At 41.7% G+C, this 17,473-nt stretch overlaps 1 protein-coding gene across 2 annotated transcripts in view; it reads left to right on the plus strand.

Annotated features, from left to right (window-relative positions):
• Nucleotides 1–1,346: 1,346 nt before the first annotated feature.
• quob (quattro b) overlaps nucleotides 1,347–17,473 on the plus strand; it is a 125,168-nt gene continuing 109,041 nt past the window's right edge. For both annotated transcript variants that reach the window (XR_014619792.1, XM_084316601.1), the window contains exon 1: nucleotides 1,347–1,648. Coding sequence is in view for 1 of the 2 variants with exons in the window: in XM_084316601.1 (XP_084172727.1) it covers nucleotides 1,646–1,648 (3 nt within the window). In the remaining variant the exon portion in view is untranslated. The remainder of the gene's footprint in view (nucleotides 1,649–17,473) is intronic.

Here is a 17,473-nt window from a genome sequence, read left to right on the forward strand (position 1 = left end):
TCTGTCTCCACAGTAAAGTGCAATAGTGTAAAATTGGTATATTTAGCATATAATCCAGTTTTATGGATTATTATGGATGGTTATTACATGGCGTTTTAACATTCGCCGAAATGCTTGATTGTGATTGATCAATAGCCCTCGTCAGAGGTCCGTTATTACTTGATAACGAACCTCTGCCGAGCAATAATGACCGCTGTGCGCAGCTGTAGCAATCAAGCCCACTGACACACACTGCATCAGTGCAGCCAATCAGACACACCTGCCGGCTGCTGGCGAAGCTGCCGGCGATGACAGCGGAGCGACAGAACAGAACTGCGTCTGCATTTGATCTCGTCTTGTCGATGGTGTAAAATGAATTAGGTATATTGTTAGTAAGTTAGCCATGTAATAAGCGGGATAATGTATAGCTATACTCGGTCATTGTCGCAAAATAATTGACCTTCACTACGTTTAAAGAACACCTCAGCGAGGCGCCTCTGTGTTCTAAACTCCGTGTCGGTCAATTATTTTGCGACAATGACCTCGTAGCTAGCTATACATTATCCCTTACTTATGGGGAGGCTAGGGTATGGGGGGAGGTTAAGAAGGGGCCCCAGGCCAATTATTGCACCCCGACCCCTTGGGACCTACTTTTGCCACTGCAGGAAAGCCCCCTTTCTGTTGTCTCTGCTTTGCTTCTGAGAGCAGGGAGGACTGCAGAAAGGAAATGAGACTAGAGCAGACAGAGAAGACTAGCTTAAACGGAGAGAAGGTTTGACTCCACTACCCTTCCCAAAGCCCCCCGATCATTAAAATAGAAGAGGACTGAAGAGGGAGGGATTTCTGGAGATATGTGATGCTGGGATGAGGGATTGTGTGTGTGTGTGTGTGTGTGTGTGTGAGTGTGTATTTGTATTGGTGTGTGTGTGTGAGCGTGTCTGTGAAGGAAGCCCTCAGTTGTATCCAAATGTGTTCCTTTCCGACATACTCAGGCGCACATTTTAAGGCGCACATAATCCCAAACTGAATCATGAAGTATGCAGCGTCAGTTTATGTACACATGCACGACAAGCACCCATCCTAGCAGACATTCGTGAATCTATTTTCAATATTTTGTCTATCATCATGCTTGGGTAGGCTATATGTGAGAAAATATGCCTGAGCACTGAGCGTGTGTACGTGCATGAATGCAGACTGAGAAAAAAGTCTGAAAAGCCTAGAGGGGGATTTCCTCTGAAAGGGAAATTCTCTATCTCTCTCTTTTTCTCTCTCTCTCCTCCCCCTCCTTCCCTCCCTCCCTCTTTCGTTCCCTCTGTTCTACTCCCACTTGCTCCCAAGAACTCAGTGCAGCCACCGGAGAAGGGGAACGAGGAGCTTTAGGCGAATCAACAAGGCTGCTTGGCAACTTTTCAACTTTCTGTTCAACTACTCACTCTGAACAAACTGGAGGAAACTCCAGTGAAGAATGGGAACTTCTTGTTCGCCTGCTCTTTCTGAGGAGGCGACTAACCGTGGACATGACACCACGTTGGATGTGTGTACAATATTAGTTAACCATGGCAAGTCTCTCACCTTCAACCCCTGATGGAAGATCTCCCGTGAGAGGATTATCTGGATAAAAAAAAATTAAACGTTCTACTAGATAAGAGGAGACATTGCTGCCAAGATGGTACAGTATAACTTCACTTTGTTGAAGGTTTCATTCTCTTCAGTCAGTGTTGTTACTGTAGCTGTTAGCTGTGTTCCACTGACCCAGTGACTGAGTTGAACTGCTGTAGTTCAGACAAGTCACTTTGTTGTCAGTTGTGTCTCGCTGTGGCTTCTCTCATCACGCATGAATGAACGGCCCCATAAGCCTAGTTTCCTGTCAACCTGGATTGTATTGGAAGAGAGGGCTGACGGCAAAGGTGTAATTAAATGTGAAAAAAGATAAATGGGTTTAAAAGGCACAGTCTGAAATTATTTGACCATTTAAACTCTAGGTATGTTCATATAGGCCTGTGTTCTAAAACACTTTTTGACAAAGAAGAATTGATTGATTGAAAACTTTATTAACAGATTGCAGAATGGGTACAATACAGTACAGCTCAATACACACAATTGTTAAGGGGATGCAGACCAGAGAAAGACTTTCGTCTTGTTTACATCAGGGTCCCCCATTTTCAATTCATCAGGACATTTATGACATACATGACATACAGATAGACAGTACTGCTACATCTATACATTTATGACATACCAGATTTGCAAATACAGTACTGTTTGTGATACAAAAAGAGTCCAGAAAAGAGAGTATGTATACAGTTTCGAATTGCAGTCTCCCGTAGGTGTTCTTTGAGAGTGGTTTTGAAAGTGGGTAGTGATTCACATTCAGGGCACGAAATTAACTTTTTGACTCACCGGCCAGTGGCAGGTAGATGGGAAAAATCTACCCGCCAAGCATATTTCTTACCAGCCAATTTTTTATTTTTATTTTTTTTAACACTTTGATCGCCATGGGTTAAATTCATAATTTACAATCCCTCGCCAGCTCTATTTGTCTATGGAGAAGTTCCCCTTCTTTGCAGGGCTATAACTTTTTTAATTCTATTGCTAAACTGCCATTATTATGGCCCATTCAATGTCCTATATGTATTGATCAGGGTGTAGCAACGTTAAACTTTTTCATTCACATATTCATACTAAAATATGGTCTAAAGTATAAGTATGTTTTTATCGTTTTCTGCAGCTTTCTTCAGAACGTGATTTATAGCCCCAAATGCATTATATTGATGATCAAATACAGTTTGGTAGGAATCTGTGCGAGATAAAAAGTTTCAACTGCACGTACTTCTAGAAGTTTCTACGCATCATCTGATGTTGACCGGATGGGCGTGGGAACGTTTATAATTCCGTGGGCAGCGTTAGATGATTCATCCAGAGTGGGTCATATGCAGGGACCGAAACTAAAGCCCGCCGCCCGCCAGGGGCGGTCTGTTTTTACCTTTGGCGCATGACACTTAGAGGGCTGCCCGCCGTGTGGCGTGTAGTTCATAAGCAGGCCCCTAAAAATATTTGTATGCGAACGGTAAAAATCAATTACGCGCACGCTGTGCGAATACAGATTATAGCCTCTCTTTTTTTCCTCCGCTGCGAGATCGTTAAAAAACTACAAGTCCCACATTGCACTCAAGCCAACGGTCCAATCACAGTAGAGTGAAGTGACTGGTTTCATGGGAAATAAAGCAAATGACCAATCGGAACCCCTCATTTTTCTTGTTTACTTCCTGAAACTCCGCGATCAGGGCTCTCGTTTTCCGAGACACCAACTTATTATAGTCTCTCTTACCAATAGCAATAGATTTTAGAACACCTAGATTTATCGATAGCAATAGTAATATAACGTTAATGCAACAAAACGAATGCCTTGCTTTGTTAATCATAACGTTGATGCAGTAGCGTATGTCGGTGTGTTGGCTGTAACGGACATGACAATAACATAACGTGTACACATTAAAATTGCGATAATCTATTCTAACATTTTCAAATCGATGCAGTTGAATTTCCCCCTTAGGATCGATGCATTGTTACACCCCTACACCAAAGTCACTGGCCCACTGTGTATCTGTGTGTATAATAACTTGGCTAGCGTTATCAACAGCAGAGGTGGGCAATGGGTCCAGCTGCAGCACCGGAGTGCAAGCGATGTGATGTAATTGGCAGACTCGACTGTCAATCAATGGTCTACCTGACACGCAAACTCAAACAATGTTTCTGTACTGGAGGTGTGATTGATTGATTGATTGAAAACTTTATTAACAGATTGCAGAATGGGTACAATACAGTACAGCTCAATACACACAATTGTTAAGGGGATGCAGACCAGAGAAAGACTTTCGTCTTGTTTACATCAGGGTCCCCCATTTCAATTAATCAGGAAAGTGTACAGTAGGAAAGTGTACAGTATTTCAATAGGCAACCCTGAAAGGATTATTTTTCTAGAAGAGCAACACAGCCAAAACAGACAGTGGAGCTGTTTGCAGATAGCAAGCATTTTGACTTATTGCGTGGTGGCGATGTCTCGCAGATAATACAACTACAAGTATGATTATATAATATATATTTTATTTAAAAAAAAATTGTATATATAAAATATATATTGGCAGGTAAGAAATATGCTTGGCGGGTAGACTCTTCCCATCTACCCGCCACTGGCCGGTGAGTCAAAAAGTTAATTTCGCTCCCTGGTCATATGTTCATCAGATCAGTTGGTATAGAATATGTTAGAGAATAACGCTGAATCTTACCGTGGCTTCCTCGCGCCGCTGGCAGATGAGCGTGGAACAGATTTTTTTCTATTATGGGATGTAGAAATGCCCGATCCATTTCCAGGTTGTATAATAGTATATACGTCCAAATAACGTTGTTTATTGAGTTAGAGCGAGCAATCTATTATCCAGTGTTTCAAGATGGAGTCGCGGGAGCTATAGCGAGTGGCCGGACCACATATGGATGAGTACTACCGGTTCAAAGGTTAATATCCGGTTGGCGATCTGCCGATCGGCCACCAGATGGCGCTCTTGAACCGCTAGAGAGTTGAGAGGAGATCACCAGTGTGTCTCAGGGCTCCGGAAAGGAAATATGTTTTTTTTTTTTATTATAAATCAACTCTGTAGATCATCCTCCATATGTGTGTGTGGGTTTTACAAAGTTTAAACAATGGGAAAGCATTAAACCAATCATCTGTCTAAACCTCGTAACTCTATTCGCCCTCAAATCTGTGTTCGTTTTTTTCATCTGCTAAAAGTTGGGTTTTTGGAGTTATGAGGTTTTGTCCCGCCAGCAGCGATATATTATATAATCATACTTGTAGTTGTATTATCTGCGAGACATCGCCACCACGCAACAAGTCAAAATGCTCGCTATCTGCAAACAGCTCCACTGTCTGTGTGTATACTCGAGTAGCCTCCAGCTCCAGCAAGGATTCTCCGGCGCTGCAGCTGGACCCTATACACTACATTCAGCATGCCCTCATGCGATGGATTCTCCGGCGCTGCAGCTGGACCCTATACTCTACATTCAGCATGCCCTCATGCGATGGAAGCCAGGGGCTCGAATACGCATCGAATCAATGTTATAAGACATTGATATCAGGAGCTATCTGTAGCTACTGCTAGCCGGCTAGATAACATTAAGACAACGCCTCAGTGAACTATTTAGTTTACTGGGATATTTCGTAGTGAGCTAACGTGAGCTACCTATCCAACGGAGGTATTATGCACTACTAGACTTGCTGGAGCATTTGTTGATATCAGGAGCTATCAGTAGCTAGCCGGCTAGATAACGTTCGACAATGCCTCAGTATTCAACTAAAAGTGAATAGTTGACTGGGTCATTTTGTAACGGTAGCTAACGTTAGCTCACGGAGGTCCCACTAGACTAACGTTAGAGCAGTCAGCAGACTGCCCGACTCTAGCCTCTGTGTTTACACGGGGTTGGGAGGGGCAGGAGGAGGTGCAGTGCGCTGCATGTCTGTGTGCTTGAGACAGCGAGTGAGAACTCTGCTAAGAATTGGATCATGTTTTTCGATCGGTTTTCACATGACTATTTCGTTGCCCGCCACATGGCGGACAGACCTCTCAGTCTCACTCGCCAAACGTAAAATCTGCCCACCAATGGCGGGTGGCGGGCTCTAATTTCGTGCCCTGTGAATCACATTCCTTTACAGCTTTGGGTAGGGCGTTCCACATTGATGTGGCATAATTGCTAAACGTGTTTAGTCCCTTGTTTGAGCCGAATCTGGGTTTAACATGATTTGTGGAGCTCCCTCTGGTGTTGTGATCGTGGTATGCACTGACCTTTGGGAAGTATTTTGACATGTACATGGGTACCTTGGTCGTGTAGTGTATCTTGTAGACCAGGCCCATTGCAAGTTGCTGTACTCTGTCGTCTACTCTAAGCCATCCTAGGTTGTCAAAGTGGGCAGGGGTGAGGTGGGTTCTAGCCAGAAGCATTTTAGAACTTTCGTATCTCAAAATGTAGGTTTGTTTTAGACTTTTAGTACTATGTACGTAAATAAAGCATTACAGTTATACAATGATTAAGATGATGAAATTTGTATCTGTCAGATACTGTCAGTCCTTGTAAGAGCTCAATCAATACATTTCATTATAAAAAATTATCCTCCAGTAACATGACTTGATTTTCAGTGGTAGGGGCTACCCAACTGTTTACACTTTGATTGAGGATTGGGCCTTTAATAATACATTTTACACACTGTCAAGAGGTAACAAGATTGTGCATCGAGAATTATTTAGAATGTGGTACAAATGCACTTTCACAATATATAGTATGAATGCTCCTTTAGCTACCTTGGGGAGATTTGTGTCAAGTTAATACAAAGCCAATGCCACATGCAGTCTGGGAAGGGTTTTGTTTGTGCTAAAGCACAGTTGGTGGGACTCTCCCATGAATATAGCATCACAAGCTTGCTTAGTATCTCCATGTTGTCTGAGAGAGGGAGAGAGAGAAAGCTGTCTTGTTTTGTTGCATGGGCAACACTTTAGCCCTTTGGAGGAGGATTTAATTGACGTGGATGACACACATACTTGAGAGCCGGGGGAGTATTTTCCTGTATATTAGCGTGCTTTTGTGTGTCCACATAATGATTCTTCAGCTCAGTGGGTTGTTCTGTGAAAAAAGAAAGTTTGAGAGAACTAATCACAAGAGATTTGAGAGAACTAAATGAATGACCACCGCCAGACCACAAGAAGACGGCCACGCTGTGTCAGACCACAAGAAGACAACCACATTTGGGCCTCAAGGACTGTATTCTGGAAGGATGTGGCTTGTTTCAACCTTTTATTAAATTTTTTTGATCCACTTTTTCTCCTTATTCTTCTATTTTTTTCCCATCCCAATTTTGTATTGCCAATTCTCCCCTGTCTTGAACGTTGCTAGACTATGCCTCCCACTGGTCGGCTGTAGTGAGGATAGAAGCCTTGCATCACGTGTCCCCTCCGGTACACGAGGAGGCAGCCTGTCGCATCTTTTAACCAGACAGCGCGGACTCTCAGTGGCGAGGAGTAACGCATGGGAGGCTCACGCTGCCCCCGATACTTCCTGTCTCTGCTGTGCAGGCGTCACCCAACCGACCTGTAGGAGTCGCTGTCCACAACGTCCAATCCCCACCCATCGACTTCCACCCGCTACCTCTGTCAATTGAGATAGTATGACGACTGGCCCAAGCCGCAGGCAATGCTGACACCGGGATTCGAGACCGGAGTCTCTTGCATTTGTGACGAGCGCAATCTCCGCTACGCCACCCAGCCGCTTGTTTCAACTTTTTATTGAACAGGTTTTGGTTTTTGCATAAATGGACGAATAAACAGATTGTAAGGTCGAGTTGAGAACGACCTGACTCCTGACGTCATCTTGCCTTCAGGAATAGCAATAACAAAACATTCCTAAAAATGTCTTTGTTTGAATGTGCGCATGTGTATTGTACTTTCAGTTTCTTAAATGTTTTGTGTGGGACGTTGAGACTAGTGCTTATGAACTCCAATCCAAGCGTGCCAGAAGAATGCTAACTTCAAAGAGGCAGGCAGGATGTTTATATAGTCCATACTTGGCTGCTTATCATGGCCACTTGTGTACTTTCTTTTACTATCCCTCCCTACTTCTACTGTAGTAGTTTTATTTCATCCAATAGGTGTTACGACTCAAACTCCAAGGAGTCACCTCTTGCATGGCTGCATTGTTTGCCCTTCCTGCGATGCATGACCGACATTATCTCTCGGGACCACCCCCTCTGACTGAGTCACCTAGTTGACGATATCAGTAAGAATTATTACATTTACTCTGCGTGTGAACTGAATGTTCTATCTAGGGTAAACACTCAGCGGACACACAGGTCCTTACACCCATACGCGCCAGTTTGTTTTAGTTATTGTATGAAAAAGGTCAGAATACCAACATGAACCGGATAAATTATTCAGGAGGTCAAGCATGTTCTGGTCGCCAGCACGTGTTTTTCCCAGTCAATGTCTAAATGCGGAGCAGATGTGATTTGCAGCACGAGTGTGCGAGACTGTTGTGGAATTCAAAGTTTATTCAAAGCTAATGCAAATGACGCACCCCCCAGGGCAGGGCTCTGGGCTTCTTGGATGTGCTCTCAGCCGCTTGCCAAAACATGTTTAGGTCATGCTAAGTAGGTCGTCTGCAGTGTAGAATGACAAAAAAAAAGAAAACTATGATTTGGGAAGTTCACCTTAAGAGGGCCATACACCTCACTGTCAACAGTCTCTCTTAGAACATATTTGAGATAATGTTTGACTTAACATACACCCATATATCATTTAGTTCACAGATTACATAAAACCATACCAAGACTCTCCTGCCTCTCATGTAGTATCATTATAGCAGAACAGACCCAGCTTTTCCCAATCAGTCAAACTGCTTTTTTCTTTTCCACATATGATTACAGGTACCTAAATACAAACAGACTACATTAATACGACAGCTTTTAGCCACTGTCGCCCCACATGACAGATATAGCCTACCAATATCTCATAAACATTTCAGACACTATCTCACTATATTGACTGACTAGCATCAGACTTGGTGGCCTGGCCATGTCAAGGTCACAGCTGTGTCTCTCTGAACAGCCATGCATGAGTCATCTGGACCAACCTTCCTCTGCCCATGATAAGTCATGTCTCAACAATGTCATTGTCTTTGTTCTCTTTTGGCAGCCAACTAACAATGTCTGACCCACTGCTGCAACTGAAAAGCAAGTTACACAAATTCCAACACCACAAGTAGAGGAGTAAAATCTATATAGCAAACCCTGATATCATGTGGAGGATGAAAAGAAAAGATGATTGCAGACATTTGCAACTTTCTATTTTCAGGTCCAGGCAAGATAGCCAATCTAATTGGCATGGAACTGTGAGCTATACCTTCACAGTATATGGGTGGTGGACGTTTTTAGGCACAAAAAAACCCACAAAAAGCATTATATAAGCAATATATATCTAGTTAAATGCAGTTCATATCATATAGTGTGACACATTAATCATATGGCGTGAGGACAAAATCCTGTCACACCATATGATGAAGTGTCACACCATATGATGTTTCATGAACTTAGCACACCATTGTGCATTGGGGCCAGCATGCTAACAATATACTAATTGGCACATAGCAAAGTGCCAAAATATACCTTATATATTGAGAAAACTAAGAGGGGTAACTCACCTTCTAACCTTCCAAAGTCCTTCAGAGATGTTGTCCTACTTCCTGAAAAGATGAAGGACCCCTTCACCCCAAACGTTTCCAAACAATTGCCTGTTGAAAATATGAATATGGCGTCACACCATATAATATCCAATTTTGGGACAAAATCGGTTTGTTTAGGGAGCATTCCAAATATTATGCCTGTACTTTTAGAATATCACACTCACAAGTAGACATCTGAGTTGTCAATATGTAGTTAAATAAATATATAAATAGATTATTGTTTTTATTCAAAAATCAAACTTTGTGAAATGTTCGTGGGACAGTGACACCATATGAGCTTTTACTAATTTGGCTGAAATTTGATAATAACTAGAACAATATTAGCATAACTGCTCTGTGCATTCATATAAAACGAAATGTTCTGTGCAATATAACAACATTTTCTCATATCTTTTCATTATTTACTTATCTTTGACACTAAGAACTCTAAAAAGGCCATGTCATGTCAACCACCCATGTGTTGTTCCTGCATTGCAGAAATGGGTCAAACTCAAGAGAGCCTCAGTAATGTGTTTTTAAAGAAGCAGAGCTCTTTGCCTCTTTGTTTCTCATGGAAGGAAGAGCCTCCATGGCTGTAAGTTCTGCACAAATTCATTTTCAAGCCTTTCAGGGGACAGAGTGACTATAATATTGTAATTTCCTCCCCCTCAGACTGAAGTTCAGAGTATTGCTGCGGACTATTAGTGATTGTACTGTAGCTTGTCCAGTGGTCACTGCTAAACATTCTGTGGTCACGCTGACCAGGGTTCTTCCACATCTTCACAGTGAGGATGGCATGACACTTATTGTGAGAGAGACCCGAATTTGGCATTTATCTCAGTTCAACTTCCGAGTATTTACTCCCATCTACTCCCTCCAGGACTAACATTACGGGTCGTAATCTCCTCCGGTGGAACCCTGTGAGGCCTGTGCTGTCTGCCTTGTGATCTTCCAGCTGTTGAAATCATCATTTTAGGCTCTGCACTTGTATGGCCTCTGAGAAAACCTGGTGTTGTTAGAGAACGGAGAACAGCAACCAACAGATACAATATTCCTGACACTGGGAATACATTCCCTGAGATCCATAGATTAGGGATGCACCGAAATTTCGGCCACCGAAAGTTTTCGGCCGAAAATGGCCAAAAATGGCCTTTCGGCTTTTGGCCGAAAGAGTTTTTTCACCGAAACAGAAACCACCAGCTGTAACCTAACGCGTGTTGTTGTGATGATGTCATCAAAATGCGGATTCAGTCATTACATGCGCAAACGTGAGCTCTTCAGTCCTGCGTTCTGCAGCCTGTGTGATAACTCCTCTTGGGACTCGGGAGGCGCGCTGTAAACTCTGCGCGCAACGAGTCCAATAAATGCGTCTTTAACATGCTTTATAGTTTATATCCTTATTTACTATGCCCGTCGCGGTTAATCACTGAGTGATCTAATATGCATATTATTCAGAGCGAGAGGGATTGTGTTTCTCACATTGACGCTGTCGCGCGTCTACTGTGCCAAAGTCAAGAGAGCGCATTCATCTGGTGACTAGAAAGGTGCGCTCAGTAGAGCATCTCTCTCTCTCTCTCTGATTGATTGAAAACTTTATTAACAGATTGCAGAATGGGTACAATACAGTACAGCTCAATACACACAATTGTTAAGGGAATGCAGACCAGAGAGACTTTCGTCTTGTTTACATCAGGGTCCCCCATTTTCAATTCATCAGGACATGACATACAGATAGACAGTACTGCTACATCTATACATTTATGACATACCAGATTTGCAAATACAGTACTGTTTGTGATACAAAAAGACCCATAATAGTGATTATTTAAGTTAAGTTTAGCCATAATCATATATTTTTCCATAATCAGGTAGCTGAACAACATTGGTAAAAAAAAATTCTATTCTATGAATCATTTTCGGCATTCGGTTTTCGGCCAACTGTTTCCTATTTTCGGTATCGGTTTCGGCCAAGAATTTCCCATTCGGTGCATCCCTACCATAGATGTCCCTAGATCAGTGGTTCTCAAACTTTTTACACCAAATACCACTGCTTAGGCCTAACAAAATTAATAGTTGGTTTCAGGTTGGTTGTCAGTTTGGCCATGGGTAGGTAGGGAATTTATTTTATTTTATTTTTTTATTTTATTCTTTCCCACGGCGACTATGGATAGGGAATTTATTTATTTAATTAAAATGTTCACAACAACATGGATGCATGTACTCTGCCAGCATGTTTAATATCCATAATACTAAATGTTTGACTAAGATTTCTATGAAACTTTATTCTTAATTTTTTTTTCTTTTTCTTTTTTTTTTTAAACTCATAAAATATATTGGGTCGCACCTAAATCGGCAGGGTCGGTCGGCAACCTGAAACCAACTATTAATTTTGTTAGGCCTTATCCAGACTATTATTCAGTCAAGGTTTAGGTATCTGGACACAAGATGGAAAGCAATGGACAGACAGAATGTCAGTGAAATCTTTTAATATCAATGGCTCTGATGACGTCATCTAATGGCTGACATCGGCTTAACCTTTGAACCTGTACTATTGTCATCAATGTATCATTATGTATTTTGCGCACATGCTTGTTCCTCAAAGTAACTAGTACTAACGTTAGTAAATGCAGGGTTCAGATACATGTAATGGAGTAGAATATTTCCTTTGAAAGGTAGCATGATAAAAGTATAAAGTTTATAATTGAATACAAGTACCTCAAAGAAGTACAAGTATCTCAAAACTGTACTATGAGTAAAAGTACTTAGTTACTCTTAAGTTGAGCTGTATGGTATGACTCGCCATGAAACCTCAGTGCTTCCTGATAACATCTCTGGTTGGGGGTGTATCTCTGCGAGGAGGGGGGGGGGGCTTTACTTTAGTCACTGCTTTGTTTTGGGAAGCAAATATGTTTTGGTTTCATATCCCACCACCCGGTGTCCACCCAGATGTAACAATATGCTGTTGTTATGGTTTGAGGTGCTACATTGTCTGGGGGGGGGCCTGTCTTTCTGCATAGACCAGACGCATGCTGAATCACTACAGGGTTTACCGATAGGTCAGCATGCCTTCTCTCATCCGCTGAACCATCGCTCCTAAACTGGGAAAAAATCCTTGGGAGAATACTCCATATTGGAATTTACTCTCTCTGGCTTGCGGTTGCCCCTCCTAAGGTTATAGCGACAATCCGCCACACCTAACCAGGAAAAATCTCATGGTTAGTCTGGAAAAAGAGAATGAGCCAACACCTGGCAGCATGTCAGACACAGGACCATAGTATTTGGTTGGAGTTAATCCTCATGGTAGTCACATCTTGTTGTTCTCTTACCTCCATTAAGCTTTTGACCTTCATTGTTGGCTGATGGCACAGCTTAAAATCCTGTGTGCAGTACAGACCCTAGACCTAGGCTTACCTTTTACCAAAGCCTGAGGTGATATCTAGAGAGAGAGAGAGAGAGAGAGAGAGAGAGAGAGAGAGAGAGAGAGAGAGAGAGAGAGAGAGAGACTCGATAGGGCTATAATTATCACATCAGTGCTTACCACATCGGAAGAACAACCACCCAAGGGGCAGCCATGGTAGAGTGGACAAAGAGAGAGCTGGTCCTTCATGACAGATGCCACTATCCAGTCCACACCAGCATGCCACAATGTCAAACAATCACCTTTGTTGTGGATTGAGGCCAATACTATAGCTGAATAAGAGTTAAACCACAGAGAGCCCAATACTATAGCTGAATAAGAGTTAAACCACAGACAACACTGAAGAATGGAAGGAATGAGGGAAACCCCCTGTCGTACCCATACAGCAGGCTTACTTGAGTGTGTGTGTGAGGGTGCGGCCGTGGAATGTGGTTGTCAGCTGGACATACATCAAACCCCACTGTCTCTGAAGCTCAAGATAAAACTTCTGGATTCAAGCTTGATTGAATCACAAAGCTTTGGGAGGAGATGGAACAACACAAGTTTATCGTTTCAACAGAAGAGCTAAAGACTAGTCCACTGATGTTGCTGGTGTTGCTCTGTAATGTGTTATCATAAGGATGTAGGCCAGCGATATAGCATAATGGGTGTAGTGTAATTGGAATTTAACTGTAAGCCAGGAATCCTTTTAGTGGGAGGAAATGAGAGAAATGCAATAGCAACACTACAGTCCAGACTAAACAGCAAATAGACTAATCACAAGGAGCCATGTTTTAATGGGACACTGCTGTCAAAAGGATGTTGCTTGCTTATGTCTGCATTTTGCTGCTCACGCCTTTGGGTTTGTATTTAAACAGTGATTGCAGATATCTCAACATAACCTATATTATATGCTCTTCTCTGCTGTGGAGGGTTGTGGGGAAGGCAATGGGGAAGGAGCCTATCTGGTGCATGTCCTCTGTGATATGAGATGTATGTTATGTTGTATATATTATTTGTCTCAATAGAAAATAAGTCAGTAATATGAAAATCGCAAAGGGGTTGGGCAAAAACTCCTGTCAGTCAATTTGATGGTGGTCGGAAAGCCAGCTACTATCAAAATATTTTGAGATGGCTTCTTGATGCAGAATCCCAAGCCCATGTGCCATCAAACACACAAGTGTGTTTTCCCTCAGAGGAAGTCATGCTGAACTGAGCACAGCACCAGCCTGTTTGGCATGCAGTCTGGCACTTTGTCAAGTGTAACAAGATACAAAAGACTCACAACACCAGCCTCCATTCCTCTCCACTCCAGCCACTCAGCTAGCTAGCCTCCTCAACTATGTACAGCTGTGGAGCTCTGTTTACTGCATCTCAAGAGGATCTCACCAGCCAAGCCACCCACAGGGATGAGTCAGTGGGAAATGTCCCATTAGTTTTAAAGAAGATAGGTACCAATGGAAGTGGATACGGACCACTAGCCTAGCTTAAAACTCTGGGAGAGATGTTTTTGTCCAACAGATAGGCTAGCTGGTCCGTATCTGCTTCCATTCATTTGTGCTAAGCTAGGCTAGCTTGCAGCCAGATAGCTTTCTACTGAACGCACAAATTGGTATCTATCTTCTTTTCTGACTCTGGAGAAAAGATGGACTCCATCCACAAGTTAACTTTATTTTATGTCAATCAGAAGTTAGGCTCAAGAGAAGTGGAGACACATAGCCTCTAACGTGGCTTTGGAGATAGGTGGTATGAAGTCTGGATGGACACTATTTCCAAGCAGCTGTCAAAACATTAGGCTCACCTGTGTAGGTCCTTCAGGGTCATTCGTTGCAGCATTCATAGGGTTTTCTCCATGGCCGATTAAACTGGCTGTGAAACCATGGAAACACAAACTACTACTTTGTGTAGTGTTGTGATGGTTGTCATTTTTAGGGCTGTCTTAAATACTTCGAAGCTTCGTTCGATGGCACAAGCTTCGAACATTAAAAAAAATCGAAGTTTAAAAAAAAAGAAAATATATATATATATATATATTTTTATTTTAAATTTTTTTTACTTCTGTGTGTGTGTGTGTGTGTGCATGGGGCCATTGGGTGGGGCCGGGGGACAAATACACTGGAGGAAAGTAACCCAGCTCAGCACTGCCCAAATTATATCATCACTATTGCCTGTTTGAAGGATATCATCCTCAAACACATATACACCACCTACACGCCTATTCTCAGTCCTTGCCCCACAATGGTGGAATGAACTACCCACCCCAGTTAGGACAGCTGAATCCCGTCCAATCTTTCGCCGTCGACTAAAGACGCACTTCTTCAACCATTATCTGAAATAAAATAAAAAAATAAAATAAATCTAACCCTAACTAACCTTACTGTCATGCACTTGTCCTAATAAACTAACCTACACTGTAACACGCAACACTTTGATGAATATTGTTACTCAGCTGATAGAGTTGTATCCTTCCTGATGACCTGTCGTACAGAACTTGTAAGTCGCTTTGGATAAAAGCGTCAGCTAAATGACTAAATGTAAATGTGAATGTAAATGCCTTGTAGAATTCCACACATAAGAAAGAAAGATACTGGGATGAATAAACAAAATAGGAAATAAAATGTAGAAATGCATGCAATACATAAATAAATATGAATCTCCATAATGAAATAGAACATTTAGATAAGGTGCTACTGAGATGTTTTGGTGAGTTCTTTGTTTTTTTGTGGAAGTAGCCCTTCTTAAAAATTTATGAACATTCACTGATAATTGGTCTGTAGTGGAGTCTACAAGGTCTACATTGCCGGACCTTGTAGACTGACATAATTCTGTGCATAGTTTAGTCTACACGGGCCATATTTCAAATAATCAAAATCTTACTTCATTCATCTTAAACATTCTTGATTTGGGGGATTGGTAGTTCCCATGAAATCTGAAGTTGTTCAAATTACAACAGCGATCCACCTTGAATTAAATCACACAGCCGTGTTGGCTGTGTCACAGTCACGAAAGGGGCTACTTAATTCATTAATCCAATCCACTTTATTTATAGAGCACATTTAAAAACAACAAAGTTTACCAAAGTGCTGTACAAGTCCCACAACATAAGATAAAAAATAAATAAAAAATTATATAAAAAAAAAAAAAACGAAGCTCGGCCCCGAAGCTTCGATTGCCAAAAAAAATTCGAAGGTCAGCCCTAGTCATTTTATGATTAACGGTCTAGTATTTTTTTTTTTTTTATTGCAAAACAAAATTATTAAAAGTCAGTACTCAACACACAATGCATAATGAAACTAACAATTAAGATGGCTAAAATGACATGCAAGCACAGAAACAGAAAGCAAATAATATTTTACCGTATACAGTGTATATCCAACGAAATTACCAATTATACCAATGTCTTATACAGGATATACCCCTAATACCTATTATCTAAAACCCTACACACATATGCTCCAGCTCGAACCCCCCCCCCTCCCGGACCCCTCCTTGGATAGTACCTCCATTATCCCTCGCTCCTAACCAGACACTACCATTATAAGCTAGCTTTTATTCTCTCCACCACTTCTAACCACATTGACATTTTGGATTCATTGAGACCCAGAATTCTTGCTGTAGACGGTCTAGTCTTTCTACAATATTAACATTTGTGGCACAATACTAGGCTGGAGGTTTTCACAGGGAAGATGTCAGAAGTAAAAGATGGAAGATGTCAAAGTAAAAGATGGAAAATGTCAAAGTAAAAGCTTGGTGGGTTATCTACCCATAGATAGATAGATAGATAGATGCTACACTTGCTCTTTCTTTTTTACTTTGAAACATCCTGACCTCCTCACATGCCCCTATGTAGGAAGTGTACGTCACCAGTGAATGAGGACCAACCATTAGCCAAGTATTAAGTTAAGTTAATATATCATTAATTGAGTACCTCAGACGAAGAACCATGTAAGTCCGCTTGGCGTTTTCAGCGGAACTGAAAAAATTTACTTTCACATAGCATTTAAGTTCCTGTGTGAGACTGTAGCCTGTCTTTACTGTAACCATCAATGAAATGAAGCCATGTCTGTGAAGCTCATACGATATGCCCAACTGCTCATTGATTCAAATAAAAACATGCAAATGCAGAAATGGATTGCCTCAGCCCGGCAACTTCAGAGCACTGGCCTTACAGTTAATCTATTACCATGGAATGACTAGCCTCAAAGGTATTTCTGTTCTCCAGTGACCAAACCTATTGTGACAGATGTGCACAATTAGAAATGGGAATCATTGTTTTCGGCTGCTGAGCACATGTAATATGAATGAGGACATGTAATATGACTTAGGACATGTCATAATTTCCAAGGGACACAGACTTTGTGTAATAAAGCGACTGTGATGGAGTACAGTTCCCCCCCCACCCAACCACCTCCAATGTACAGTCCCCACCCCACCCCACCTACCCAACCTCCTCCAATGTACAGTTTCTTCCCCCTCAAATGTATATACCGGTACTCTCTTTTTTCGATTTATTTTTTTAATCACAAACAGTACTGTATTTGTAGATCTGGTATGTCATAAATGTCTAGATGTAGCAGTACTGTCTATCTGTACAGTATGTCATGTATGTGATATATGTTACGATGAATTGAAAATGGGGGACCCTGATGTAAAGAAGATGAAAGTCTTTCTCTGGTCTGCATCCCCTTAACAATTGTGTGTATTGAGCTGTACTGTATTGTACCCATTCTGCAATCTGTTAATAAAATTTTCAATCTATCAATTCAATCAATCAATCAGTCACCCCCACATGCAATTCATGCTGACTTGACTTGAGATAAAATTTGAACAAAACAACCT

The sequence above is a fragment of the Notolepis coatsorum genome, assembly GCF_963971535.1.
Source record: "Notolepis coatsorum genome assembly, chromosome: 6".
In the NCBI taxonomy this organism is placed as follows: domain Eukaryota; kingdom Metazoa; phylum Chordata; class Actinopteri; order Aulopiformes; family Paralepididae; genus Notolepis; species Notolepis coatsorum.